We start from the raw sequence: 27,650 nt of genomic DNA, 5'->3' as shown, positions 1-27,650 counted from the left end.
TTTCAATAAATTGTTTTTATTAATGGTTTATTTTTCATCATTTGTTTTTAATGAAAAACAGGAGGATAGTTGATGTAAAAGCAGTCTCTTACATATGAGAAAAACATAAAAACAAGATTAGTCTTGATGTGGTGGGAATCAGATTTCTTCTCTATTAAAAAAAGAGACCACTCTTTTTCTCCTGTCAGATCCATCGTCTAGTATTAGGTAGTCAGCCTAATTCCTTTTCCAGCGTTAGTTTCCATTTTGAAGCTCAAAACTATCTAAACATATCTGGTACCAATGATATGTGAAAGCATAAACTATAAAGAAAGAGATATCATGAGGTTAAAATTTTAGATATTCAGAGATTCAAGAGAGGGTCACCTTTTGTAGTGTCATAGTATTTTAAGAGATTATGAAAAGGACAGAAAGTATGGAGGGCCCACTCTTAGTGGATATATAAGACCTATATAAAGGACAGAATCAAACAAGAAACCATAGGATACCGTTGCACTGTTTTGGGCTGATGAAAAAGGGAGAAGCTAGAGAAAGATTCCAAATGTTGAATTTCATAGAAATAACCTCTCTGTCCTTTGGAGCACAGTCGCCTGCTTAAATTTGTTTCTAACTGCTATCTCACACTGTGTGCATGTTGATAAGGTCTTCAAACTTCCCTGTGTAAATAAGTTCTCTTCGTGTTTACTTTTGGAGAGGTAGCTTTGTTCCCCCGTTAGCAGAAAGAAAAAAAATAAAATCTCTTAAAGAAAAATTACCTTTTAAGTATGTTTATGTAAGCATAAAAGTTTTTAAGAGGTGTGGAATGAAAAATGGATCTGACTAGTAAAACTACATTAATATTCTTGAGAAAGACAGGTAATTAGTCTTGTTCATTTTACTGCTGCTAATGTCAAACCAATGTTTTTATTATTAACATTATTGAAAAATGTGAAATAAAGCTTTGAAGCATTAATTCTAAACTTAGATTTACATCATTAAGCTGCATTTCTGGCTGGAGCTCGTTTATTCATTTCCTTTTGGTTTTGTGGCCAATCACTGCTTCAAATTGAATATTCTGTAAACGATTTATAGCTGCCAAGGCACGTTCAGGAAGAAATCTGTATGGGAAAAAAGTAGAAAAGTTTTCAATTAAAAATTTTTGACACCAAAGTTCTTTTTTGTCGTCAGTTAGGATACCTTGAGAGTTATCTGGTTTGCATTTAATCTTTCTCTGTTCTTCCTTTCTTCCTTCACAGCAACCTCTCTTTCCTTTGTGTGTGTGTGTGTGTGTGTGTGTGTGTGTTTTAATATTCATCATTCAAATACTATAGATATATAAGGAAAGCACTGATATATCCCACTCTTCAAGCCTCCTCATATTAGTAAAATCTTATATGAAATTATATGTGATAAAGATCTGAAACTGAAGGTCTGGACTTACTGCTGAAACTGTCCATGAACCCTGATATTAAGCATTCACAGAGAGACACCACCAGAACCCACTCCATCCTTCCCTCCACCCCTCCTTAACTATTTACTGAATATCCATTATGTACTTTATAATAAGGTAGACAAAAGTCCTCGAAAAACAGCTCCTGCCTGAGGAGCTTATTGTTGACCAGAGAGGCTAAAATGAGATGAGAGATCACCTTGAAATAATTATTAAAAAATATTAGCCTTCTCTAATTAAAGACTATAACTGTGAGGAGGATTAATATGGGCTGGAATAGTGAAGGGAAACTTCAAAAGTGTTCAAGGATGGGTAAGATTTGAGCAGGCAGATGAAAGGAAGAGCCGACATGTGAATATAATAAAGCAGATGTAGTCATGTGCAAAGAAAGTCATATTGAAAAATACTTTGGTATTGTTGACTAATGCAAGATTTACATCCTTGCCTTAGGTAGAGTGGAAGATGGATGAATAAGCAGAGAGGCAGGGAAGTTCTGGCTGAGAGAAAGACAAATATAAGAGAACTTGTACATGCCTTGTAACTATTCTCACAAGGAAACCTCCATGTTAATACTTGCATCTGCTCACAAAATTGTCTAAGTCTGTAAAAGGAATTTTATGTGGAGAATATTAACTATATTTCCCAGTTGCTCAGTAACAAACCACCATGACAGCTCCACAATAGTACCAAAGATTTTGAGACTCTTGTTTATTGTACAGGGATACTTATTCTCCAACTCTGACAGGATAGGGATGCTCATTCTCTTGTTCATATGCAAATATTCTATGATTTTGATTTTTTCTACATTAATATGACCTGGTTTGAGCCCCAAGAGAGGAGGAATCCCACAAAACTCATTTCCTACTGTTGCTTGGCAACAAAACACTTAGTCAACTCTTGAGATGATGTTGCTATGAGGTCAAGGTTAGGCTAATTTAAGTTAGTCTATTTAAGCTAAAATGGAAGACTGAAATTGACGCAGCAATGCAGCTTGTCCACTGTTCTTGAATTGGTCTATTCCAAATTAGCAGTTTATATGGATTTGTTTCAAAATGACCCAAGGGCTTATCAAGTTTGTATAGTTCTCATTGATATAATTTCAATTTATTATAAACTGTCCCTCAGAAGAAAGCTGAGAGATTATCTCCTCTGGGTAAATAATCCTATTTCTTCTTAGCATTTTTTTTAAAGGTCTTTTAAAGTAATCACTACACCCAGTATGAGGCTTGAACTTATAACCCCAATATCAAGAGTTGCATGCTCTACCAACTGATCCAGCCAAGCACCCCTCTTCCTAGAATTCTATGTAAGTTCTACCTCCTAAACCCTTAACATCTGACTTCTGTGTCTTTTTTAATGGCAGGGGCTTTCCTTGCATTATGTTATTTTATTCTTATGGTATGCTTAGACAGGAGGTATTATCACCATCCCCATTTTATATATGGAAAATATGAGGCCATAGAGGCTAAATAGCTTATCCATGGTCAAAGAACTGGTAAGTGGTAAAGTGGTTTTTGATCTTAGGTGGAACCTTCGTTCCTAATCACTTTATTATATTGTGTTCCTTTAAAAATGATAGAACAGCCTCTAGCAGAGATAATATGGAAGTCATGGAGGTGGTAGAGAATATCATTTAAGTACTGAAAGACAAAAATCTGCCAACCTAGATCAGTGAATGTATCTTTTAAAACTTAAGGCAAAATAAAGAGTTTGTTAAACATACAAAAGGTGCAAGAATTCATAACCAGCAGAACTTCCCTGAGAAACTGTTAAAGGATACCCTTCAGGCAGAGGGGAAATGATACCAGATAGAAGTCTGGATCTATACAAATGAATAAAGAGCGCTAGAAATATTAACCACATGGATGAACATTTAAGAATTTTCTTTGTTATTTAAATCCCTTTAAAAAGATATTGGCTGTTTAAACAAACAAAAACTATGTAGTCAAAGTAAAATGTACAACAATCATAGCCTAAAGTAGGAAGGGAGAAATAGAAGTGTACCATTGTAAGGTTCTTAGACTGTACATGAATTTGTATAATATCATGTGGAGATTGGCTGTGATAAGTTAAAGATGCATACTATGAACCCTAAAGCAATAACTAAAGTAACAAAACAAAGCATTATAGCTAGTAAGCCACCAAAGGAAATAAAATAAAAACATGAAAGTATTCAATCAAACCAAAAGGAGGCAGAGAGAAAAAAAGGAACCAAGATTAAATGGGATAAACAGAAAACAAATAGCAAGCTTTAAAGTAAGTTTTAGATCTAACTATATCAATAATCATATTAAATGTAAAGAGTCTAGGGGCGCCTGGGTGGCGCAGTCGGTTAAGCGTCCGACTTCAGCCAGGTCACGATCTCGCGCTCCGTGAGTTCGAGCCCCGCGTCAGGCTCTGGGCTGATGGCTCCGAGCCTGGAGCCTGTTTCCGATTCTGTGTCTCCCTCTCTCTCTGCCCCTCCCCCGTTCATGCTCTGTCTCCCTCTGTCCCAAAAATAAATAAAAAACGTTGAAAAAAAAAAAATGTAAAGAGTCTAAATACCCCCTATTAAATTGCCCCTGATAGATTGTCAAATTAGAGTAAAAAACAAACAAACAAACACCTATATACTGCTTACAAAAGCACATTTCAGACATAAGGAAACAAATAGGAGTAAAAGACAGAGTAAAAGGACAGAAAAAGAGTAAAAGGACAGAAAAAGATTCAGTAAGATAATATTAATATAAAGAAGCTGAAATGGTTATATTAATATCAGTAGATTTCATAGCAAGGATAAACAAGGTCACTTCCAACATGACAAAGTAGTTAACTCATTTAGAGGACAAAATAATCCTAATTGCTTATGCACATAATAAAAGGCTTCAAAATACATGAAGTGAGAATGGAAAGAAAAGCAAAGAAGATAGACAAATTCACAATAGCTACAGATTTTGAGCCTCCTTTCAATAATTGATAAAATAAACAGAAAATCAGCGAAAAATACAGAAGATTTGAACAACACTATCAACCAGTTTGACATAAGCTGACATTTATAGAAAACTCAACAATACAGAATACTCATTCTTTTTGGGTGCATGTGGAACACTTCCCAAGATAAACCATGTTCTGAACTTAACCATGTCTCAGTAAATTTAAAACATTCAAGTCATACAAAGTTTAATTAAATTAGAAATCAGAAAAATGTCTAGAAAATCTCCAAAAAGTTAGAAACTAAAAAATTCATTTCTAAGTAAACCATGATACAAAAGGGAAATTAGAAAGCATTTTAACAGAATATAAATGAAAACATAGAATGTCACAATTTGAGGGACAGAACTAAAAACAGTACACAGGGGGAAATTTATAGCGCTAAGTGCCTATGCTAGAAAAAAAAAAAATCCATGAACTCAGTTTCTACATTGACAAACTAGAAAAAGAAAACCCAATAAGTGAATAATAGAATAAAAGGAATAATAAAGATCAGAACAGATATTAGTGAAATAGAACACACACACAAAAAATAGATAAAAAAATAAAAGAAACCAAATGCTAGTTCTTTGGAAAAATCACTAAATTGATAAACCTCTAGATAGACTGATGAGAACAGAAAAATAAAAATATAAATTTCCAATATCAGGAATCAGACATTTTAAACATATTACAAGTACAATAAGGGAAGATTTTGAATAAATTTATGCCTATGAATTTGACAACTTAGATGAAATGGACAAATTCTCTGAAGGACACACATTACCAAGAAGAAATAAGCAGCCTGAAAAGCCCTATAGGTTTTAAAGAAATTGTATTTATAGTTAAGAACTTGCCCTTAAAGAAAGCACCAGGCCTAGATGGCTTCACTGGTGAAATCTCCAAATGTTTAAAGAAGAAATAATGCCAATACCACACAAGCTATTCTGGAAAAGAGAAGAAGAGGGCGTACTTTCCAACTCATTCTATGAAGTCAATATTATCAGGATGCAATATCAGACAAAGACATTACGATGCGAGGGTGGTTTATTCTTTAAAATGAATCCATGTAGTTCACCATATCAACAAACTAAAATGGAAAGAACATATGATCTTAATATCATCAGCAAAAGCATTTGACAACTGATATTTACTCTTGGTAAATACTCTCATCAAAATAGTAACAGAAGGGAACTTCCTCAACATGATAAAAAGCATCTATGAAAAAACATCTACAGCTAACATTATACTTAACTGTGAAATACTGAGTACTGTTCTTCTAAGCTCAAGAAGACTGCTTGGATGTGTGCTCTCACCAATCCTATGTGACATTGCATGCAAAGTTCTAGCCAGTGTCATATAGTAAGAAGAAAAACCATACAGATTGGAAAAGAAGTAAAAGGGTCTTTATTTGCCGACAATACTATCATCTAAAACAGTCTGTAAAAAAAATCCGTTAGAATTTACAAAAAACTGCTAGAGATGAGTTTAGCAAGGTTGCTAAAATACAAGATAAAATGCAAAAATCAAACACACTCACCAACACCAAACAATGGGAAACAGAAAAATTGTTTTAACTGCCTTTTGAAATACCATCAAAAACATGAAATGCTTTGGGATAAACCTGATAAAAGCTGTGTAAGACTTTTACACTGAAAACTATAAAATGTTGTGTGGAGATATTGAAGAAGATAAAAGAACAAAATGGAAAGATATTTTGCGTTCTTTGTTTTCTTGGATTGAAAGCCTCAAAATTGTTAATGTTATTTCTCCTCCAATTGATCAATAGATTCAATGCAATTTCAGTCAAAACTCCAGCAGGCTTTTAAATAGACCCTTTATTTTTAACGATACTGTGTTCTCTTGCAACTGTGTTTCCTTCAGTTGGAATAGTCTCTGGCAAAGATTAAACTGAGATGTTAGAGCAAATGAATCATTCTTTTTTTTATAGATTGAATAAGGAAATAACAGAGACAATGTAACCGTTCTCCTCAGGCACAGAGAGTTTCCACAGCAACTTTCACAACTGAAAGACTCTTCATCATGACAATAGTTCCACTGGTGTTTTAGCATTTTAGATGTTTTGTGCTGTACTTACCTTCCTAGTATTAGATGTAGATTGATATATGATGGAACAAAAATCATTTTCTTATTGGTAAGTATTCCATCTATCAAGCTTCTTGCAACTGCGTCTGTCTCCAATACAGGCCATAGTCTATGATTAAGAAGAAAAAAGTTTGGTTCTTTTTGTTGTTGTTTTAATTAACAAAGGCAGGAAAATTAACTTATATCACCAAATTAGGATTTAAAAGCTTCCAGGATTCACTGCACAAACACCACCTGCCCCCACCAACTCCCCCCCCTCCCCCCCATGCCATGGGAATGTTTTGTTATCACAGTCTTAAACTTTCACACCAGGTATGCATGTTTTATGGCTCACTCAGTCAAAATATCTAAAGGGTGGAGAGGAATTAAATGACAGATGTGAAGAGGCAAGGAAGAATGGTGGGTAGGATTACTCATGGGACAGAAAGGAAACATCTGACGTCTTTCTTCGGGGCTTATTTAATACAAAGCTTTGCTAAGCATACTCTCTTTCTTCTGGAGTTATCCCATAAAGCTGGATTTGAAGGCATTCAGTACTTGAGATCCACCTCTGAATCACCTATACTGCAATTTAATGAGAGTTCCAGATGTGCACAGGGAGTATAGCATTGCTACTGGAGGTATATAGCCTTGCTTATACTGAAGACTGTGTACATGGGCCTTCTTTCTCTTTCTTTCTTTCTTTCTTTCTTTCTTTCTTTCTTTCTTTCTTTCTTTCTCTTTTTTCTTTTCTTTCTAGAGAGAGCAGGGGAGAGGTGTGGGCAGGGAATCTCAAGCAGGCTCCATGCTTAGCTCGAGCCTGATGCGGGGCTTGATCCCATGACCCTGGGATCATGACTTGAGCCAAAATCAAGAGGTGGACACCCAACTAAATGAGCCACCCAGGTGCCCCTACATGGGTTCTTGAATATTTATTCATAACCACAGGCCCAGTGTAGAATGCCCATTAGTTCAAGATGATGATTAGAGTTTAAAATGTAAATGGATTGGAAGTGTTGCATCAAAATGAAGATGTCCAGGCATGGGCTGAACGGCCAGTGAATAAAAAGGTTGTGTAGAAGAGTTAAGTAAGCAGTTAATGAATTTTATAACTTCCTTCCCTGACATATTCTGTGATATACTACAGGTTATTATGTGATTGAGGTTTCCATGGCATTGAGTAGTAAGCCAGCAGAGAGTAATACAAATCAATACCTCTCTAAATTATTGGGTTCTGCCTTTTGTCTCCCTGATTTTTCCTAGCTGGTTTCATCAACCCAGTCTCTGAGCCAAACCTCACTTTATGGACATTTTAGCTTTTGCTGAGGAATATTCAGAATCCAGCAGTCTGGGTGTAATCAATCCCACATCTTCAGCATTGGCTGTCAGACTCTGGGGTTGCTCCCAGGCATCCACACCACCTAGGATCTTATTAGCCTACTCTTCTCATCTATTGTGCCTTCCCTACCAGTGTATCTGGTTCTCTTGGCATACACTAAGCTTAAATGCTTCCCAGGAGGGTTTTTATTAGGCCCAGTTTGCTTTTTAAGAAAACTGAGCCCAGAGTCCCAATCGTACCATAGTATTTACTTAAATATTGTATTACTGCTAAGTATCTATGGCCTAACACTATTAAGGACTCCCCTGCCAGGGGGTGACCACAGCTCCAGAGACAACCCAGATAATTCAGAGTTCAGGGTTGATAGCTTCAAATGAGGCTAAGCTTAAAGGAGAATCTGTTAGCTCTTTTGAATGAATGTATTTAGGACTAATTCCCCTCCAGAAATAAACTGGCTTCAGATTTTATTAACCTGCAGCAGAAAAATACCAGAATTGAGGCAAATTTGTGAGAAGGTATCTTAATTTTAGCACCTTTCTGCTCACCTTTCTGCCTTTTTACTCTCCTTTCAGGACCAATTTCTCCTCTCTTATGGTCTCAAATCCTCCTTTACCAGAGACAAAGTTGTCATAGAAGTTCACCTTGACTAAAGGATTAGGGACTCAATTTATTGCTGCTTCTAAGAATATTTGCACTTTCACAGAGGACAAGGTGGTAATGGTAATCAAATGGTAATCAAGGTGGTAATCAAATACTGTGATTATATTTAATACATCAATGTTTTCCAAACCTGTCTCCAGACTCACCTGGTAGGTATGCTTGTAAAGCAAAGCAAAACAAAACAACTCATTCTTGGAGCTCATCGCAGCCTACTGAATCAGAATCTCTAAGGAAGACCCTAAGAACATTTATTGTTTATGGAAGCATAGGTGATGATTCTTAGGACAAGTTTGAAAGATATTGGAGTACTTCATGCTAGCACTGTGGAAAATGGAAAAGTACCTTTCCATACTCTATTTGAGGAGGATGAACCACAAATGGGAGAGGGGGATGTTAGGTATCGCTCATCTTGGGAGTGGGTTTCCAGGAGAGGACATTCTTGACACCCCCTAAGCACATCTATCCAGGGGCGCCTGAGTGGCTTAGTCGGTTGGGTGTCCGACTCTTGATTTTGCCTCAGGTCATGATGTCATGGTTTGTGGGTTTGAGCCCTGTGTCCAGCTGTGTGCTAACAGCACAGCTAGGAGCCTGCTTGGGATTCTCTCTTTCCTCTTGCTCTCTGTGCCTCCCCCTATGCTCTTTCTCTCTGTTTCTCAGAATGAATGCATAAATAAACTTAAAGAAAAAAAAGCACACTGGGGTGCCTGGGTGGCTCAGTTGGTTAAGCATCTGACTTTGGCTCAGGTCATGATCTCACGGTTGGTGAGTTCAAGCCCCACGTTGTGCTCCATGCTGACAGCTCAGGGCCTGGAACCTGCTTTGGATTCTCCGTCTCCCTCTTTCTCTCTTCCCTTCCCCTGCCTGTGCTCTCTCTTTCTCTCAAAAATAAATAAACATTAAAAAAAAAGCAAAAAAAAAAAAAAAAGCACACCTCTCCAGCCTGCCTCACCCCTTCACTCCCTCTTGGCACCTGAGTGTGTTGAACCTTTAACCTGATCACAAATAAACCCCAATTGCCTAAATCATTGGTAGCTGGTCACTCCTGCCAGTCCTCAATGAATTTTTTCCCTTTGTTCATCTCATTTCAAAGTGAAAAAGGCAATACAACATTAAGAAAAACATTTTGGGGTACCTGAGTGGCTCAGTCTTTTAAGCATCCAACTTCGGTTCAGGTCATGATCTCACAGTTTGTGAGTTTGAGCCCCGCATCAGACTCTGTGCTGACAGCTTGGAGCCTGGAGCTTGCTTCAGATTCTGTGTCTCCCTCTCTCTGCCCCTACCCCACTCCCGATCTGTCTCTCTCTCAAAAAGAAATAAACATTAAAAAAAAACATTTTTCCTTTTTCACTTTTTTTCTATTTTTTCAGTTGACCCACCTAAAAACCTCCTACAGTTTTCAGGTCAATTTCTCATGCCATATTTTCATCCTGACTTGACTTTGACCTCACCTTGTGCTTGGGTTTTTGGTGAACCCAGTATTCACAAAAACTGGGCAGAGACACGAGGTTTGGATTCCAGTTTTTCCCAAGGCTTCAAGTTCTAATGTCAGAGCTCTGTGGAAGCCAACAGCAGCAAATTTGCTGGAACTGTAAGAGAATTACCCACCATTGTTAGCTAAGGTACAGTGAAACACATTCTCCAGCTTTCTGTAAGAAGGCAATGCTGATTTGGTTCGAGAATAAGTAGAAGCCAATTTTCCAAATCTTCCACTTGGTCATCAATTTTCATTTACTTTTTCTTAAATGTACCAGTTTCTTACTTAGCGATGATAGCAATAGAACAAATCCTAGTAATGTATTAACTGGCTTACTGCTTACTTTTCCACCCTACAGGTAAGGTTTTCCATTCAGTCTTCAAACTCTTGCCTAATCAGTTTTAATTGCTGTTTTATTTTGAAAAATATGAATCAGGAAAGACGTATTTAGAAAAACTACATAACTAATATCTACATTGAAACTTCTGTGGAACTGTATACATTTCTCCTCTCTTGTTAACTTAGTTGCTAGTTTCTCTTTTGACACTGGAGGCCACTTTGGCTTCTTAATTGTGAAAATCTGGAGTAAAAAGACCTTACGTGATGTGTGTTGTGTGTGCAGCCTTCAGCATATCACTTTATCTTCTTTGATTTTCTGATTTCTTTTTTTTTTTTAATCAGTTTTGAGAGAGAGACACACACAGAGCATGAGCGGGGGAGGGGCAGAGAGCAGGGAACACACAGAATCTGAAGCAGGCTCCAGGCCCTGAACTGTCAGCACAGAGCCTGATACGGGGCTGGAACCCACTAGCCGTAAGATCATGACCTGAGCCAAAGTCGGACGCTTAACCAACTGAGTCACCCAGGCACCCCTGATTTTCTCGTTTCTAAAGGCAGGTGACATGAGCTGAAATCAAGAGTTGGATGCTCAATTGATAGAGCCACCCAGGTGCCCCTATTCATTGTAGTTTTGACCCAGGTGACAAGAAGAACAGTAAAGTTAAAGACTGGCTGCTTTCTTAAGGGAGAAGAGAAAACGGAAAAGTATTATTATATTGGGATTCCACATTTCTAAACCTTAAAACAATAGCAAATGTTTAATCTGTGAAATTCTTACTTGTGTTTTAAGATGTGCTGACAGCTCAGAGCCTGGAGCCTGCTTCAGATTGTGTCTCCCTTTCTCTCTGCCCCTCCCCCACTCACTCTCTCTTTCAAAAATAAGTAAACATTAAAAAAAAGATGGTAGAGACAGCTTGAAACACCGTATGTCTGTGCAATGACCCCTTAACTTCATTGAAATGTAGCCATGTCTGTGACCACATTCAGTGTCAGAAGTAATTTTGTCCATGACTCAGTTTAACCTTAACCATTATGTACAAGTAAATAATAAATCCATTAATTATGCACCCCTACACCCTCCCACTGATACTCATGTGTTGACTGTTACAAAAAGAACTGGACCAAATGTTAGCAAGTTAAATTTTTCTATGAAGTTGATATAAAGCAGAAGTAAGGAAATGAGATGCCATTGAAGAAGTTTATAAGGAAAAAATATTTTGCAAATAGTGTATCCTCAGGGCCTCTCAACCTTTTCTCTTTGTGTCCTTGGTAGATCATGGAGTGTACTATCTGCATCTTTTAATCAGGTAGATGGTTTCTCTTAATCTCTCTGTCTCTGTCTCTGTTCTTCTCTCTCTCTCTCTCTCTCTCTCACACACACACACACACACACACACACACACAATCTTTCATGGCACGAGAATACTGGAAAATGTTTTGATTCAGGGGTCGCCCTAATCAGCTTATCTTGGGCATGCAGGCTATGGCATACATTTATGTTCATTTGGACTTCTGTATGTTTTACTTCTTAGTCCGTGGGTTCCCTGTTTCTTTTATCAACGTGTACTCATTCCAGGATATGATGGAAGCATGGCATTACATTTCATTGCTTTACAGAGGAGTTTTCAGAAATCTGAAAATATTTTAAACAATTACAACCAGTTTCATAGATAACCCTGCTATGAAGATTAGAATCTAAGGTCTAATAAACCCTTAAAAGTATGTGAGTGTGTATGTACATATTATGTATGTATGTATCCATCCATCTATCTATATGGCATTGCTGGAAAATAATACTTACCAATATGGAATAAGATATGGAATCACCCCATGGCCACACACTGAAGCCACTGTGACGATGTGGCCATGATTTCTCTTCATCATTGAGGGAAGAAGTGCTTTTGTGATCTTAAAGATCATTGAAGAAAGAAAAAAACAATGGCACAGGTGTTAAGTTTCTAAAGTAGGTAGTTTTATTTTTAAGAAAAAAGAGCATTTGAGACTTTTGTGATGAAATGGAATATGTGTCAAGATTTCATGATTACTTCTACAGAAATGAAAAAGATTGAAATGTATTTGTTTAAATTGGCATTGAGGGCTGTGCACTGAATATCACATGCTAAGAACTCATCTTAATATTCCTCTGTCTTGCCTTCAGAAGCAATCAAATATCTCCTTTATGGATATATCATATGAACAATAATATCAAGGGAAAAATTCAGAGTTTTCAGAACTGAGAAGATTTCCTATGGTAGTCTGGTATCATGTAACTTTTTTTCTTAGTTTGGGGCTTTACCATTCTAATGAGAAGAGCTGAAATCATGTGTAACTATAGCAAGTTAACTAGAAACAGCTGAGTTCTGTCCTGATTTACAATCATTATCCATCATGAATAGATTTAGTATCTCCCTATTTGCAACATCATGTATTATATATTGATGTTACAGGAAATAAAAAGTCTTTCTTTATTTCCAAAAAGCTTTTACTGTTTTGTGAGAAATATTAATAATATTTTATGAGAATTTTATAAACACACCCTATGGACCCTATGCAAATTCATAGAGCCAGAACTGGGAAACCAAGTCACTCCCAAATTTCTGACCCATAGAAACTGTGAAAGGAAAATAAACACTTATTGTTGCCTCAAGCCACTAATTTTTTAAATTATTTTTGTTTGTTTTAACGAGTAGAAGTTAGTGATTCATCACTTACATATAACACCCAGTGCTCATCCCAACAAGCGCCCTCCTTAATGCCCATCACCCATTTAACCCATCCCCCACCCATCTCCCTCCATCAACCCTTAGTTTGTTAGCTATCATTAAGAGTCTGGGGGCTCAGACTCTTAGGTGGTCAGTCAGTTGAGCGTCGGACTCTTGCTTTTAGCTCAGCTAACTGTTTTGAGATTGAGCCCTGTGTCAGGCTCCAAGTTGAGCATGGAGCCTACTTGGGATTCTCTCTCTCCCTCTCTCTTTGCCCCTCCCCTGCTCATGCTCTTGCTCTCTCTCTCAAAATAATAACAAAAAAGTCTGTTTTATGGTTTGCTTCTTTTTCCCCCTATGTTCACCTGTCTCATTTCTTAAATACCATATATGAATGAAATCATGTTATTTGTCTTTCTCTGACTATTTTGCTTAGCATAATACATTCTGGCTCCATCCATGTCATTGCAAATGCTAAGATTTCATTCTTTTTAATGGCTGAGTCATATTGCATTGTGTATATATACATCACATCCTCTTTATCCATTCAGCAGTCAATGGACATTTGGGCTCTTTCCATAGTTTGGCAATTGTTGATAATGCTGCTATAAACATCGGGGTTCATGTGCCCCTTTGAATTAGTATTTTTGTATCCTTTGACTAAATACCTAGTAGCACAATTGCTAAATTACAGGGTAGTTCTATTCTTAACTTTTTGAGGAACCTCCATGCTGTTTTCCAGAGTGGCTGCAACAGTTTGCATTCCCACCAACAGTGCAAGAGGGTTCCTGTTTTTCCACATCTTCACCAACATCTGTTGTTTCTTGTATTGTTAATTTTAGCCATTCTGACAGAATATGAGGTGGTATATCTTCCTAGTTTTGATTTGCACTTCCCTGATGATGAGTAAGTTGAGCATCTTTTCATGTGTCTGTTAGCCATTTGTATGTCTTCTTTGGAAAGATGTGTATTCATATCTTCTGCCCATTTCTTAACTGGATTACTTGTGTTTTTGGGTGTTGAGTTTGCTAAATTCTTTATAGATTTTGGATACTAAACCTTTATCTGATATGTCACTTGCAAACATCTTCTACCATTCAGTAGGCTGCCTTTTAGTTTTGTTGATTGTGTTCTTTGCTGTACAGAAGTTTTTATTTTATTGTATTATTTTTATTTTAAGAGAGAGAGAGTAGGGGGGGAAGGGCAGAGGGAGAGAGAGAGAGAGAGAGAGAGAATCTCAAGCAGGCTCCACACTCAGCACAGAGCTTGACCCGTGGCTCAATCCCACAATCCTGGGATCATGACCTAAGCAGAAATCAAGAGTCAATCAATGTCTTGAGCAATCAAGACACTCAACTGACTGAGCCACCCAGGCACCTCTGTGCAGAAGCTTTTTATCTTGATGAGTCCCGGTAGTTCATTTTTGCTCTTTTCCCGTTGTCTCTGGAAATATGTCTAGTAAGAAGTTGCTACAGCCAAGGTCAAAGAGGTTGCTGCCTATGTTCTCCTCTAGGATTTTGATAGTTTCCTGTCTCATAGTTAGGCCTTTCATCTATTTTGAATTTGTTTTTGTGTATGGTGTAAAAAAATGGTCCAGTTCCATTCTTCTGCATGTTGCTGTCTAGTTTTCCCAACACTATTTGCTGAAGAGATTATCTTTTTTCCACTGGACATTCTTAACAGGTTTGTCGAAGTTTAGTTGACCATATAGTTGTAGGTCCATTTCTGGATTTTGTATTGTGTCCCACTGATCTATGTGTCTGTTTTTGTGCCAGTACTATATGGTCTTGATGACTACAGCTTTGTAATATAGCTTGAAATCCATAATTGTGATGGCTCCAGCTTTACTTTTCTATTTCAAGATTGCTTTGGCTGTTCAGGGTCTTTTGTGGTTCCATACAAATTTTAGGATTGTTCTAGCTCTGCAAACAATGCTGGTAATATTTTGTTAGGGATTCCATTAAACGTGAAGATTGCTTTGGATAGTACAGACATTTTAACAATATTTTTCTTCTAATCCTTGAGCATGGAAAGTTTTAACATTTCTTTATGTTTTCTTCAATTTCTTTCAAAAATGTTCTGTAGTTTTCAGAGGACAGATATTTTACCTCATTGGTTAGGTTTATTCCTAGGTATCCCATGGTTTTGGGTGCAATTGTAAATGGGATTGATTCCTTGGTTTCTCTTTCTGCTGCTTCATTATTGGTGTATAGAAATGCAACAGATTTCTGTATGTTGATTTTGCATCCTGCAACTTTACTGAATTTATGTATCAGTTCTAGCCATTTCTTGGTGGGGTCTTTTGGGTTTCATCTTATTTTTTTTTAATGTTTATTTCTTTTTGAGAGAGCACAAGTGGGGGAGGAACAGAGAGAGGGGAACAGAGGATCCCAAAAGGGCTCTGTGCTGACAGCAGCAAGCCCAATGTGGGGCTTGAACTCATGAACTTCAAGATCATGACCTGAACCAAAGTCGGACACTCAACTGACTGAGCCACCCAGGTGCCCCTCGGGTTTTCTACATAGAGTATCATGTCGAATAGTGAAAGTTTGACTTCTTCCTTGCTGATTGGGATGTCTTTTATTTCTCTTTGTTGTCTGATCACTGAGGTTAGGACTTCTAGTTCTATGTTAAATAACAATGGAGAGAGCAGACATCCCTGTCTTTTTCTTGACCCTAAAGGAAAAGCTCTCAGTTTTTCCCCATTGAGGATGATATTAGCTGTGGGTCCCTTTGTGATGTTGAGGTATGTTCCCTCTATCCCTACTTTGTTGAGGTTTTTTATCAAGAATGGATGCTATACTTTGTCAAATGCTTTTTCTGCTTCTATTGAGAGAATAATATGGTTCTTATCATTTCTTTTATTAATGTGGTATATCATGTTGATTGATTCATGAATATTGAACCACCTCTGCATCTCACATATAAATCCCTCTTGATCATGGTGAATAATTCGTTCAATGTATTGTTGGATTCAGTTTGCTAGTATCTTGTTGAGAATTTTTGCATCCATGTTCATTCGAGATATTGGCCTGTAGTTCTCCTTTCTCATGGGGTCTTCAGTTTTAGAATCAAGGTAATGCTGGCCTTGTAGAATACGTTTGGAAGTTTTCCTTCCATTTCTATTTTTTGGAACACTTTGAGAAGAATAGGTATTAACTCTTCTTTAAGTGTTTGGTAGAATTCCCCTGAGAAGGCATCTGGCCCTGGACTTATGTTTGTTGGGAAATTTTAAAAATCTTTTTATTTATTTATTTTTTAAATAAAATTTATTTATTTATTTATTTAGAGAATAAGCAGGGGAGAGGCAGAGGGAGTGGGAGAGAGGGAAACTCAAGCAGGCTCCCTGCTGTCAATGCAGAGCCCAATGCAGGGCTCAAACCCACTGACTGTGAGATTATGACCTGCGCTGAAATCAAGATTTGGATGCTTAACCAACTGGGCCACCCAGACATCCCTTTTTGTTGGGAGATTTTTGACTACTGATTCAATTTCTTGTCTGGCTATGGGTCTGTTCAAGTTTTCTATTTTTTCCTGTTTCAGCTTCGGTAGTTTATATGTTTCTAGGAATTTCTTCATTTCTTCCAGATTGCCCAATTTGTTGGTATGCAATTTTTCATGATATTCTTCTTTAAATGTGTGTATTTCTGTAGTGTTGGTTGTGATCTCTCCTCTCTCATTCGTGATTTTATTTATTTGGGTCCTTTCTCTTTTCTTTTTGATAATTCTGGCTAGAAGTTTATCAATTTATTAATTCTTTCAAAGAACCAGCTTCTAGTTTCATTGATCTGTTCTACTGGTCTTTTCTGTTGTTTCTATATCATTTATTTCTGCTCTAATTTTTATTATTTCCTTCTTTTAGGCTTCATTCCTTTTCTAGCTCCTTCACAGGTAAGGTTAGGTTGTATATTTGAGATTTTTCTTGCTTTTTAAAAAGATTTTTTTAAATGTTTATTTCTTTTTTTTTTTTGAGAGAGAGAGAGAGAGAGCATGAGTAGGAGAGGGGCAGAGAGAGAAGGAGACACAGAATCAGAAGCATGCTCCAGGCTCTGAGCTGTCACCACAGAACCCGATGCGGGGCTTGAACCCACAAACTGTGAGATCATGACCTGAGCTGAAGTCAGACGCTTAACCAACTGAGCCACTCAGGCACCCAAGATTTTTCTTGCTTCTTGAGATAGACCTGTATTGATATATACTTCCCTCTTATGACTATTGCATCCCAAAGGTTTTGGATCATCATGTTTTCATTTTCATTTGCTTCTATGTATTTTTTTAATTTCTTCTTTACTTTCCTGGTTAACCCATTTATTCTTTAGTAGGATGTTCTTTAACCTCCATGTATCGTGTTCTTACCAAGTTTTTTCTTGTGGTTGATTTCAGGTTTCATAGTGTTGTGGTCACAAAATATGCATGGTATGATCTCAATCTTTTTGTATTTGTTAAGGCCTGATTTGTGACCCAGTATGTGATCTATTCTGGAAAACATTCCATGTGTGCTCAAAAAGAATGTGTATTCTGATGCTTTAGGATGAAATGTTCTGAATATATCTGTTAAGACCATCTGGTCCATGTGTCATTCAAAGTCATTGTTTTCTTATTGATTTTTTTGCTTAGATGATCTGTCCATTGTTGTAAGTGGGGTTTAAAGTCCTCTGCTATTATTATATTATTATCAATGAGTTTCTTTATGTCATGTTATGTTATGTTATGTTATGTTATGTTATGTTATTTATATGTTTGGGTGTTCTCAATTTGGGGCATAAATATTTATAATTGTTAGATCTTCTTGTTGGCAGTAGACTTATATGATGATACTGTGCTCTTCATCATCTCTTATTACAGTCTTTGGTTTAAAATCTAGTTTGTCCGATATAAGTATGACTACTCTGGCTTTTTTTTTTTTTTTTTTTTTTTTTGATGTCCATTAGCTTGGTAATGGGTCTCCATTCCTTCATTTTCAATCTGGAAGTATCTTTAGGTTTAAAATGAGTGTCCTGTATGCAGCATATAGATAGGTCTTATTTTCTTATCCATTCTGATACCCTATGTCTTTTGATTGGAGCATTTAGTCCATTTACATTCAGAGTGATTATTGATAGATATGAATTTAGTGCCATTGTGTTATCTGTAAAGTCATTCTTTCTGGAGATTTTTTTCTGTTCCTTTCTAGTCTTTGTTGCTTTTGGTCTTTTTTTCCCACTCAAAGAGTCCTCTTCAATATTTCTTGCAGGGCTGGTTTAGTGGTCACAAACTCTTTTAGTTTTTGTTTGTCTGGGAAACTCTTTATCTCTCCTTCTGTTCTGAATGACAGCCTTGCTGGATAGAGTATTCTTGGCTGCATATTTTTCCTGTTCAGCATGTTGAATATACCATGCCACTCCCTCTGGCCTGCCAAGTTTTTATGGCTAGATCTGCTGCTAACCTTATTTGCCTTCCCTTGTAAGTTAGGGATTATCTCCCTTGTTGCTTTTAGAATTTTTTCCTTATCTCAGTATTTTGCAAATTTTTCTATGATATGTCTTGGTGTTGGCCTGCTTTTATTGATTTTGATGGGAGTTCTCTGTGCCTCCTAGATTTGGATATGTTTTTCCTTCCCCAGATTGGGGAAGTTTTCAGCTAAAATTTGCTCAAATAAACCTTTTGCCCTTTTCCCTTCTTTCTTCTTCTGTGACTCCTATGAAGCAAATACTATTATGCTTTATGGGGTTGCTGAGTTTGCTAAGTCTCCATTTGTGATCCAATATTTTTTTCCCTCTTCTTTTTAGCTTAATTATTTTCCATAATTTTATCTCCTATATCACTTATTCATTCCTCTGCTTCTTCCATCTTTGTAGTCATTACATTCAGTCATGTTTGCATCTCAGTTATAGCATTTTTTATTTTGGCTTGACTAGCTTTTAGGTCTTTTATTTCTGCAGTAAGGGACTCCTGGTGTCTTCTATGCTTTTCTCAAGCCCAGCTAGCATCCTTTTCACTGTTGTTTTAAATTATGAGTCAAGCATATTACTTATACCTGTTTCAGATCCCTGGCCATGACCTTTTTTGTTCTTTCTTTTGGAATGAATTCCTCTGTGTTGGCATTTTGTCTAGATCTTTGTTTTCTTCTCTGTGTTAGAAAAGCCTGTTATGTTTCCTACTCCTGAGAGTAATGGCTTTATTAAGAAGAGGTCCAGGTTCTGGTGCTTCATGAAGTGTTTCTAATGTATGCTATGCACACTCCGCTGTTGTGTTTTGGATGCTCTTTCCCTCAGGTCAGTACACTGCAGAGTTTTTCCTTGCCTTCAGTGGGGAGTATTTGGACCTTGTCCACTGTGTGGTGAGTTTCAACTAATATGGTTTGGTCTTCTTGTTAAAAGAGGACAGAACTTATTTCCACTGTAGCTAAGGCTTTGCAGCACTCTATGGTCAGTAGACTTGGTGCATGTGGGGGTTTGTGCTGGTCTTCTGGGGAGGGGCCCATTGCTGCTCTGGCTCTCAGGTATACTTGCCCTCATATAAAAATACCTGCAGAGCACAGATGGACAAGGCTTGGTGTAAGCAGCTCAAACCTCCACTGTGGATGTTGTGCTGCTCACTGAAGTCTGTCCCTATTTCCATGATGTGGCCTCTTTTCTCCCTCTATTTGTGCAGTTTGTTCTCTGAGTCCTCAGATCAATTTCTTGGGTGTTCAGAATGATTTGATATTTATCTAGCTGAGTTCGAGGGATGAGGCAAGCATAGTGTCCCCCTACTACTCCACCGTCTCAACTCAGGCCACTAAATTTTAATAAATTTGTTATGCAGCTATAGACAACTAACACAGGAGGTCTCTATGTACTTTTGTGGTCATAATAATCAATCCTCATTACCATGTGTGAGGGGTTGGGGAAGATGGAAAGAACATATCTATTTTCTTCTCTCTTCCAGAATCCAGATTTGCTCTACACTGATATTGGGGCACTGTAAGATTAATCCATAGAAATGTTTTCTACAAAGGTATATTTCAGTCTTCTACTAACCAACTACAAGAGGTTTGTAGAGCCATCTATCTAAGTTCCAGCATGGATCTAGAGCTTATCTGAGTCCCATGCAGAAAATGTCCAACCCCTACATACATAGAAGTAGTGATTTATGTTGTCCTTTCAGTTCTAAAATTCCATGACATGAGGTCACAAGTGAATGTATATTGTATATATTTCCTCTAAAGTACTGAAAAAATGTATACTGACAACCCTTAGCAAAACTCCACAAGTATTTTTTGAGCACTTGGTCCATCCATGCCATGTTTTGTGTTAAATTCTGGTGGATAAGACAGACCAACTAGCCTACATTCTGGTGAGTTGTGTCTCTTCAAACTCTGTGTCCTTCTCTCAGAGACTCTTCCACTCAAATTAATTTGGTAATTCTTGATTTTAGGCAAATATAAAGGTGTGAACTCAATTACAAACTTCATGTACCTTAAGAGGATGAGTCAGACATGCACAAACCAGAAATGTTTCTCACACTCACCCAAAAATGTCCTAGGATGTTGACCTCAAAAGTTTTGGTAATCTCTTCATCCTTGGTACTAAGAAGGTCAGCTGGATATACTACCCCAGCATTATTCACCAAGATGGTTACATCTCCTACTTCTTTCTTTACCTGTGAAGGGAAAAAAATTACTGGGTATGTTATAGAAACTCAAAGTTTTGGGGCTGATGTAATCCACGAATTAGATTCTTTATTCCACTTGATAAGAAATCTCAGAGTTCAGGCTGGAAAGAGCTTTAGTCCAAAAAGTGGATGCAAAGAGAACACTGTCATTAAGTTAGGAGAAACTATGTTTTTTAACATCTGAATTTCCATATTATGTAAATCATAGATTTTTAAACTTTATCTATAAAGTGAATTAATATTCATGTTGATTAATTGATATATTGGTTCTGATCAAACATTTTTATAGTGCTAACTGAGTAGTCTTGTTTCTACCACCTACTAATTATATGATCGTGGACTGGCTTAACTCCTCCTTAGCAGAGCAAAATCTCAGTTTGCTCATCTGTCAAATGAGGTTAATAGAGTTATTGTAGAGATGAAATTAAAGGATGCAGTAGTTTATCAGAGTGCTCGGTTCATTTGATATTTACTCTTTTAAAAATTGTTACAATAATTACTAACATTACATTTTCTATCGAAGACTAGATTACTGGCAACATAAATAAAATACCATAGAGAAAATAAAGAAAAAAAAAAGGAATTACTGCAAAAGTAATAGGATTAAGATAAAACTAAGAAAGTGATTCTTTCTCCTGGTGATGAATCTCTTCTCTGTCACTCTATACCACTGCTCAAACTTCTGATCAGAAAGAAATTGGTTAGTAATATGAAATAATAATAATAGGCAGAGTTGAGTGGGTTCTATACAAGGAAAGAAATGTATATCCTTCCTTATTCATACAACCGCCTTAGTTAGCAGAGGCTAAAATAGAATTTAAATCAGGCAGCCATAAAGAATCTTTCCACTGTCCATGGAAATAGATACAAAATTATTTGAAGGGATTTGTAGTTTGAAATCTCACCTGCTTTACAGAGTTATAAATGTCTTCTCGGTTACTGCAGTCTACGACAGATACATACACGGTGGCCCCCAGTTTTCTGCATTCAGCTGCTGTTTCCTCAACACTGTGCTGTAATTGGAAAAAACAAATGTAGAAAGATGTAGGTCAGTTAGGGGACAAGACAAAGGGAGAAAGACTTGGAGAAGACATTTCTTTAAAGATTAAAATTCATGGGATGTCTAGGTGGCTCAGGGTAAGTGTCTGACTCTTGCTCTCCTTTCAGGTCTTGAGCTCAGGGTTGCAAGTTCAAGCCCCATGTTGGGCTCCACACTGGGCTCTGCACTGGACATGAAGCCTACTTTAAAAATAAATAAATAAATAAATAAATAAACAAACAAACAAATAAAAGATTAAAATTCATGTCCAAAATGCCCTCCTTGTTTGTACAAAAGCTTCATGAGAAACACTGCCTGCCTAACTTGCAAAGGGAGTGTATGTGGTGTTTCTGCAAGTGAATGCTCATACTAGATATGGGTTTTTATCTTGTTTGACTACATTCTCAACAGCCATTCTGCATCTAAACAAAACAAACCAAACCAAACACCCTTCATGTTTTTCCAGCTTTTTATCTTGGGTTAGAGGTTCCTCAAGAGGCAGTTTTTTAAAAGCAGACTATTCTCATAGACAGAAGAACATGCTTGAAAGATGTTGCTCTTTGTGGGGTCATGAATGGAGGTGTTGGGGTACATAGAAGAAAAGAAAATTCAGCTTTTCATTTGACAAATTGTCAAATTGTTGTTGAGCACCAACCATATAGTAGCAGTAAAGCACCAGGTAGCAATTCTAAACTAGTGGTAATTTTAAACCATATGCCTCTGCCTGTCATACTTTTCTTGATGATTCTGATTTAAGCCACTAGGAGGGAAGGAGAAAGAAGGATCCTTATTCGAGGAAGCCTTTCCTAGGGAGGCAATGCTACCACTCTTGGTGATATAATATTATGTTCAAGTGTTTTGGAGTGAAAATGGGCAAAGGCCACAGCTAGAGTCTCATCTATGTAACAACTTCATACATGTAATAAGTTTATAGTAACTTTGTATGCAGAAACCCAAGACATGGATGTAGAGAAACTTTTTTTCAGCCTAAATTCAAAGACCTTTTTCCTAAGATAAAACTGTCCTGATGTTTCTTGATCTGTATTTCCAGAAAACTAGAATTCTTTTCAAGTTTTGACATCTGTTGATTTTACAGAGATTATAAGGTTTTAAAAATTACACTTTTTGGGGTGCCTCAGTGGCTCAGTCGGTTAAGCATCTGACTTTAGCTCAGGTCATGATCTCATAGTTCGTGGGTTTGAGCCCCACGTCCGGCTCTGTGGTGACAGTGGGGAGCCTGCTTTGGATTCTGTGTCTCCCTTTGCCTCTCCCCTGCTCATGCTGATGCTCATGCTCATGCTCTGTCTCTCTCTCTGAAAAATAAACATTAAAAAAATTTTTTTAATTACATTTTTTCCTCTCACAATTTGTAGATTCTTCCCTGTGGTGAAGAGGCAAGGCCGCCTGAAAGCCCTTTTCTCACACCGGGATGTTCACAGTGTGGCTGTTACTTGAGGTGGTCCCTGAATGAGTGGCAAGTGGTTCCCTTAGCCAGTGCTGCCTCCCTTGGGTCCTTCATATTCCACTACCTCAGGCTCAGCCCCAGAGTAGCAGCCTGAAATCCCAAAGAACAGACCCTCACAGACATTAGGACACAAAGTCACAGAGCCAATATCCCCTCATAGCCTTTTGGGGCTTGCAGAGGAGTAAAGAGGGAGGAGAGGAGCTCTTTCACCAATTTATTTATTTATTTATTTTTAATTTTTTTTTTTTTTTACATTTTATTTATTTTTGAGAGAGAGAGAGAGAGAGAGAACACAAGTGGAGGAGGGGCAGAGAGAGAGAGACAGAATCCGAAGCAGGCTCTAGGCTCTGAGCTGTCAGCACAGAGCCCAATGCGGGGCTCGAACCCACGAACTGTGAGATCAAGACCTGAGCCGAAGTCAGTTGCTTAACCGACTGAGCCACCCAGGTGCCCCTTTCTTTCACCAATTTAGACGTAGCTTGCTCATAGTCAGATTACAAGAACCACCATGCATTTTTTTGTCTCTAGACTCATGGTCAGTAGAGAGAATTCATGACCAGAGCTTTCATCAGATGCTTTGATTAAAGAATTAATAATGTGTCAGTCTTCTACCCGAGCTAGAGAATTACAAAATGTAATGTCTTGTTTTTTTGTAAGCAAAAATATTTGCTGTAACCTCAACCCCAGTTTGCAGTGACTCCACTTTTCAGAGTGTTCCTAAAGCAACAGTTTAGATTGAATGAGGGCACACTGCTAACATGACTCTAAGGCAAAAGAAGTCAGCCATAACCAAGAGAGCTGGCACCTTCCACAGGTTGAAGGAGATCTGAGTTACATTTATAGCCTTACAGTGAATCATTTAACACCTTGAATGTTTGGTTTTTAAGTTTTTTTTTTTTTTATTTTATTTTGAGAGAAAGAGAGCGAGAGCACACTCACACATGCAAGTGGGGGAGGGGAAGAGAGAGAGGGAGAGGGAGAATCTCAGGCAGGCTCCGTCAGGGCAGAGACTTGGGGCTCAATCCCACAAACCAGGAAATCATTATTCAAGTTGAAAGCAAGAGTTGGTTGCTTAACCAACTGAGCCATGCAGGTGCCCTTAATACCTTCATTGTTTAACCATAAAATTCAGGGATTCAAAGATACCCTATGAGGTTAGGCGACTCATCCTTCAGGCATAATCTTAAATAAGTCATTTTTATTCCTTGTCACTGGAATTAAAAAAAATGTAATCAATAGGGCACCTGGGTGGCTCAGTCAGTTAAGTGTCTATGCTGACATCTCAGAGCCTGGAACCTGCTTTGGATCCTATGTCTCCTTCTCTCTCTGTTCCTCTCCTGCTCACTCTCTCTCTCCCTCTCTCTTTCTCAAAAATAAATATTAAAAAAAATTTTTAAATAAAAAAATAAAAAAATGTAATAAATATCAGTCATCTCTCCCAAACACATATCTAGAAAGAGATTAAAAGTTTATATTTTATCAAGCCTTTTTCCTGGATTTATACTTCTTTCTTTTTTTTCTCTTCTTTCTTTCTTTCTTTCTTTCTTTCTTTCTTTCATTAATGCCTAAGAACAGCAGACAGCAGTTTTCTCAATTTGTAAATCTTTCCCCTTCTAGAAAGCTCATTGGAATCTCTTCAAGGACCAACTGATGCCAAATCACTTCCCTGTATATCAACTCATCTATTAAATGCCTGTGTATGTTATACAAAATGTATCAACTTTTCCTTGTACAGTATTCTTTACTGTCTGGAAAGAACCAGAGAAGAACTACTTTTCTAAGATCAAGTGACTTATTTTTTTAAAGATTTTATTAAAAAAAAATTTAACATTTATTTATTTTTGAGAGACACAGAGTGTGAGTGGGGGAGGGGCAGAGAGAGGGAGATGGAATCTGAAGCAGGCTCCAGGCTCCGAGCTGTCAGCACAGAGAATTATGCAGGTCTTAAACCCACAAACCACAAGATCATGACCCGAGCCAAAGTCTAACACCCAACCAACTGGGCCACCCAGGCACCCCTCGAGTTTATATATCTTTAACACAAAGCTCTTTAATTTAAATATACAGCCACATATTAGATATCTTCACCAGAATATCCCTCAGGCATCTCAGACTCACTCAGGGCAAGCAGTGTTAAAAAGTTATATGGAGAGTGTTGGAGCTGTTTCCCATCAGTGTTGGGCGATCTTGGCTGGGTGGGGGGAGGAGGAAGTAGGGAAGAGAAATGCCGCCTGCCAAGTCTTTTGTTCTTTTTTTTGTTGTTTAATTTTGTAAATTGATTATTTATTTAAAAATTTTTTTATTACATTTATTTATTTTTGAGAGACAGAGACAGATCACGAACAGGGGAGGGGCAGAGAGCGAGGGAGACACAGAATCTGAAACAGGCTCCAGGCTCTGAGCTGTCAGAGCCTGACGTGGAACTTGAACCTATGAGCTGTGAGATCGCGACCTGAGCCAAAATTGGATGCTTATCTGACTGAGTCACCCAGGTGCCCCTAAAGATTTTATTTTTAAGTAATCTCTACACCCAACATGGGGCTTGGACTTACAACCCTGAAATCAAGAGGTACACGTTACCGACTGATCGGGGCACCAGCCAGGTGCCCCAAAATGACATTTTTGAAGGCTTTAAGAAATAGGACAACTGGACATGACAGCAAAGAACATCAGAGAGTAGTAATATAATGGCCATTAAAATCTCACTGTGATCTGTGGAAAATCTGATTTTTTTTTTCATGTTTATTTATTTTTGAGAGAGTGAGCATGGATGGGGAGAGGGCAGAGAGAGAGTGACAGAGGGTCTCAAGTGGGCTCTGTGCTGACAGCAGAGAGCCCGATGTGGAGCTCAAACCCATGAACCATGAGATCATGACCTGAGCCAAAGGTGGATGCATCATTGACTGAGCCACCCAGGTGCCCCAAAAATCTGATTCTTAAAAAAACTTCACAGTTTTTCCAACCTAAAAATCCTGTCACATTTTTCTGTGTATTATTTTTATGGACTTTCAGAATTCACAAGTGTAGGGGAAATGATACAAAATTTCAGTTTTATTTTTGAGTAGCTAATATAATGTTTACAAAGAAAAATATGAATGCTCAAGAGAAAGCCTGACCCACTGCATGTTGTTGTTGTTGTTTTTAAAATGGCTTATGTTTAGTATGGACAGACATTGTTCTAAGTGCATAAAATTCACTTGTTTAATCCTCTTGCCAAGGAGTCCACAAACTTTTCCTGTAAACTGAGAGAGAGTAAATATTTTAGGATTGTGTGGGTGGGAGTGGAGGCAATAAGAGGTTCTGTCGGATGTTCTTCTTTGTTTCTTTATTTGCTTGTTGCTTTGACAACCCTTAAAAAAGGTAAAAAACATTGCTAGCTCAACAGCCTGCCCAAGGACCAGGTTTGTTCCATTAGCCAGAGTTTGCTAACACCTGTTATTACCCATCCTGTGAGGTATTATCTTCATTTCAAAGATAAGGAAACTGGAAGCTTGGAAGTAGCCTGGCTCCCGAATCTGTGTTATCAACTTAAATATCATGGCATAAAAAAATCACTGCTTAGTTCTCATTTATGTTCCCTTCGTCAAACCACCCCAACACATGTAGAATAAGGCACCAGGGAAGTTAGCTATTAAACATTAAAAAAGAAAAATACAAACGTACACAGATGCTAAGTCAAATAATTTTCGAAACATATGCCTTACTTATGACTTTAAAAGATGGGGCAAATGAATCCATTACCTTATTAATATCCCACAGAACCAGTCTGCTCTTCCGTTTTGCAAATTCATAGGCAGTCGACCTGCCTATTCCATGTCCGGCTCCTGTAATGAGGATAGTCTCCCCAGCCACAGATTTTCTCCTTTGGGGAATGAAAATTTTCACCAATGCCTCCAAATAGGAGTAGATGATGGTGAGCAGAAGAAGGAGGAGATCCAAGATAATATTCATGGCTCTGCTCTGTACTCCTTCTCTGGCTCAATCCTTGTCTACCCGCAGCTAAGAGCCACCTTCTGCACAAAGGTCCAGGGGAGAGCTGTGCTCCAGGTGTTGATAGGACTGGCAGAAGTAAGCCAGATTTCCTCTACGTGTTCTGATAGGCTGGCTACACCGCGAGTTTGGAAATGATGCAATTGCTACTAAAAGCTTGGCACAGGGACAAAGGAATCCTGGAGAAAGCGCTCTCTGGACTTGCTCACGGAGAAGCAGTTTTGTGCTGTGTTGCACAATTAAGTGCAATTATTCTACAAATAATTCTAGAGATGGTGCATCAGCTAATTGTCTCTTGGTAGTCTCTTGGTATCTTTCTGTAAACGTGTGTGTGTGTGTGTGTGTGTGTGTGTGTGTTTAATTGAAGGAAAAAGAGAAAGTAGAGGTATTGTCCTAAGGAGACTTAAATAAAGTTATGGGCCAACCAAGCTTAGTTTGGTTCATTTATTCATGAAAGCTCAGCATCAATATTTCAGTTAACTAATTTTTTTTTTTTACATGAGATGCACATTTCCCTGAAACCCTCTTAAGTTTGGGGGAGATT

At 37.7% G+C, this 27,650-nt stretch overlaps 1 protein-coding gene across 1 annotated transcript; it reads right to left on the bottom strand.

The window, feature by feature from the left end:
* On the bottom strand, positions 1-27,157 carry HSD17B13 (hydroxysteroid 17-beta dehydrogenase 13). The gene is made up of 7 exons (XM_007074710.3): positions 26,858-27,157; positions 21,518-21,625; positions 20,469-20,600; positions 12,077-12,183; positions 9,911-10,048; positions 6,477-6,593; positions 1-1,097 (listed from the first exon to the last, which is right to left on the bottom strand). Exons 1-7 carry the CDS (start codon positions 27,065-27,067, stop codon positions 1,007-1,009), a joined length of 903 nt encoding a protein of 300 aa, XP_007074772.1. The 5' UTR covers positions 27,068-27,157; the 3' UTR covers positions 1-1,006.
* Between the last annotated feature and the right edge of the window lie 493 nt (positions 27,158-27,650).

Source organism: Panthera tigris, chromosome B1 (genome assembly GCF_018350195.1).
Source record: "Panthera tigris isolate Pti1 chromosome B1, P.tigris_Pti1_mat1.1, whole genome shotgun sequence".
NCBI classification, from domain to species: Eukaryota; Metazoa; Chordata; class Mammalia; order Carnivora; family Felidae; genus Panthera; species Panthera tigris.
This window is presented reverse-complemented; position numbering and strand designations above follow the sequence as displayed.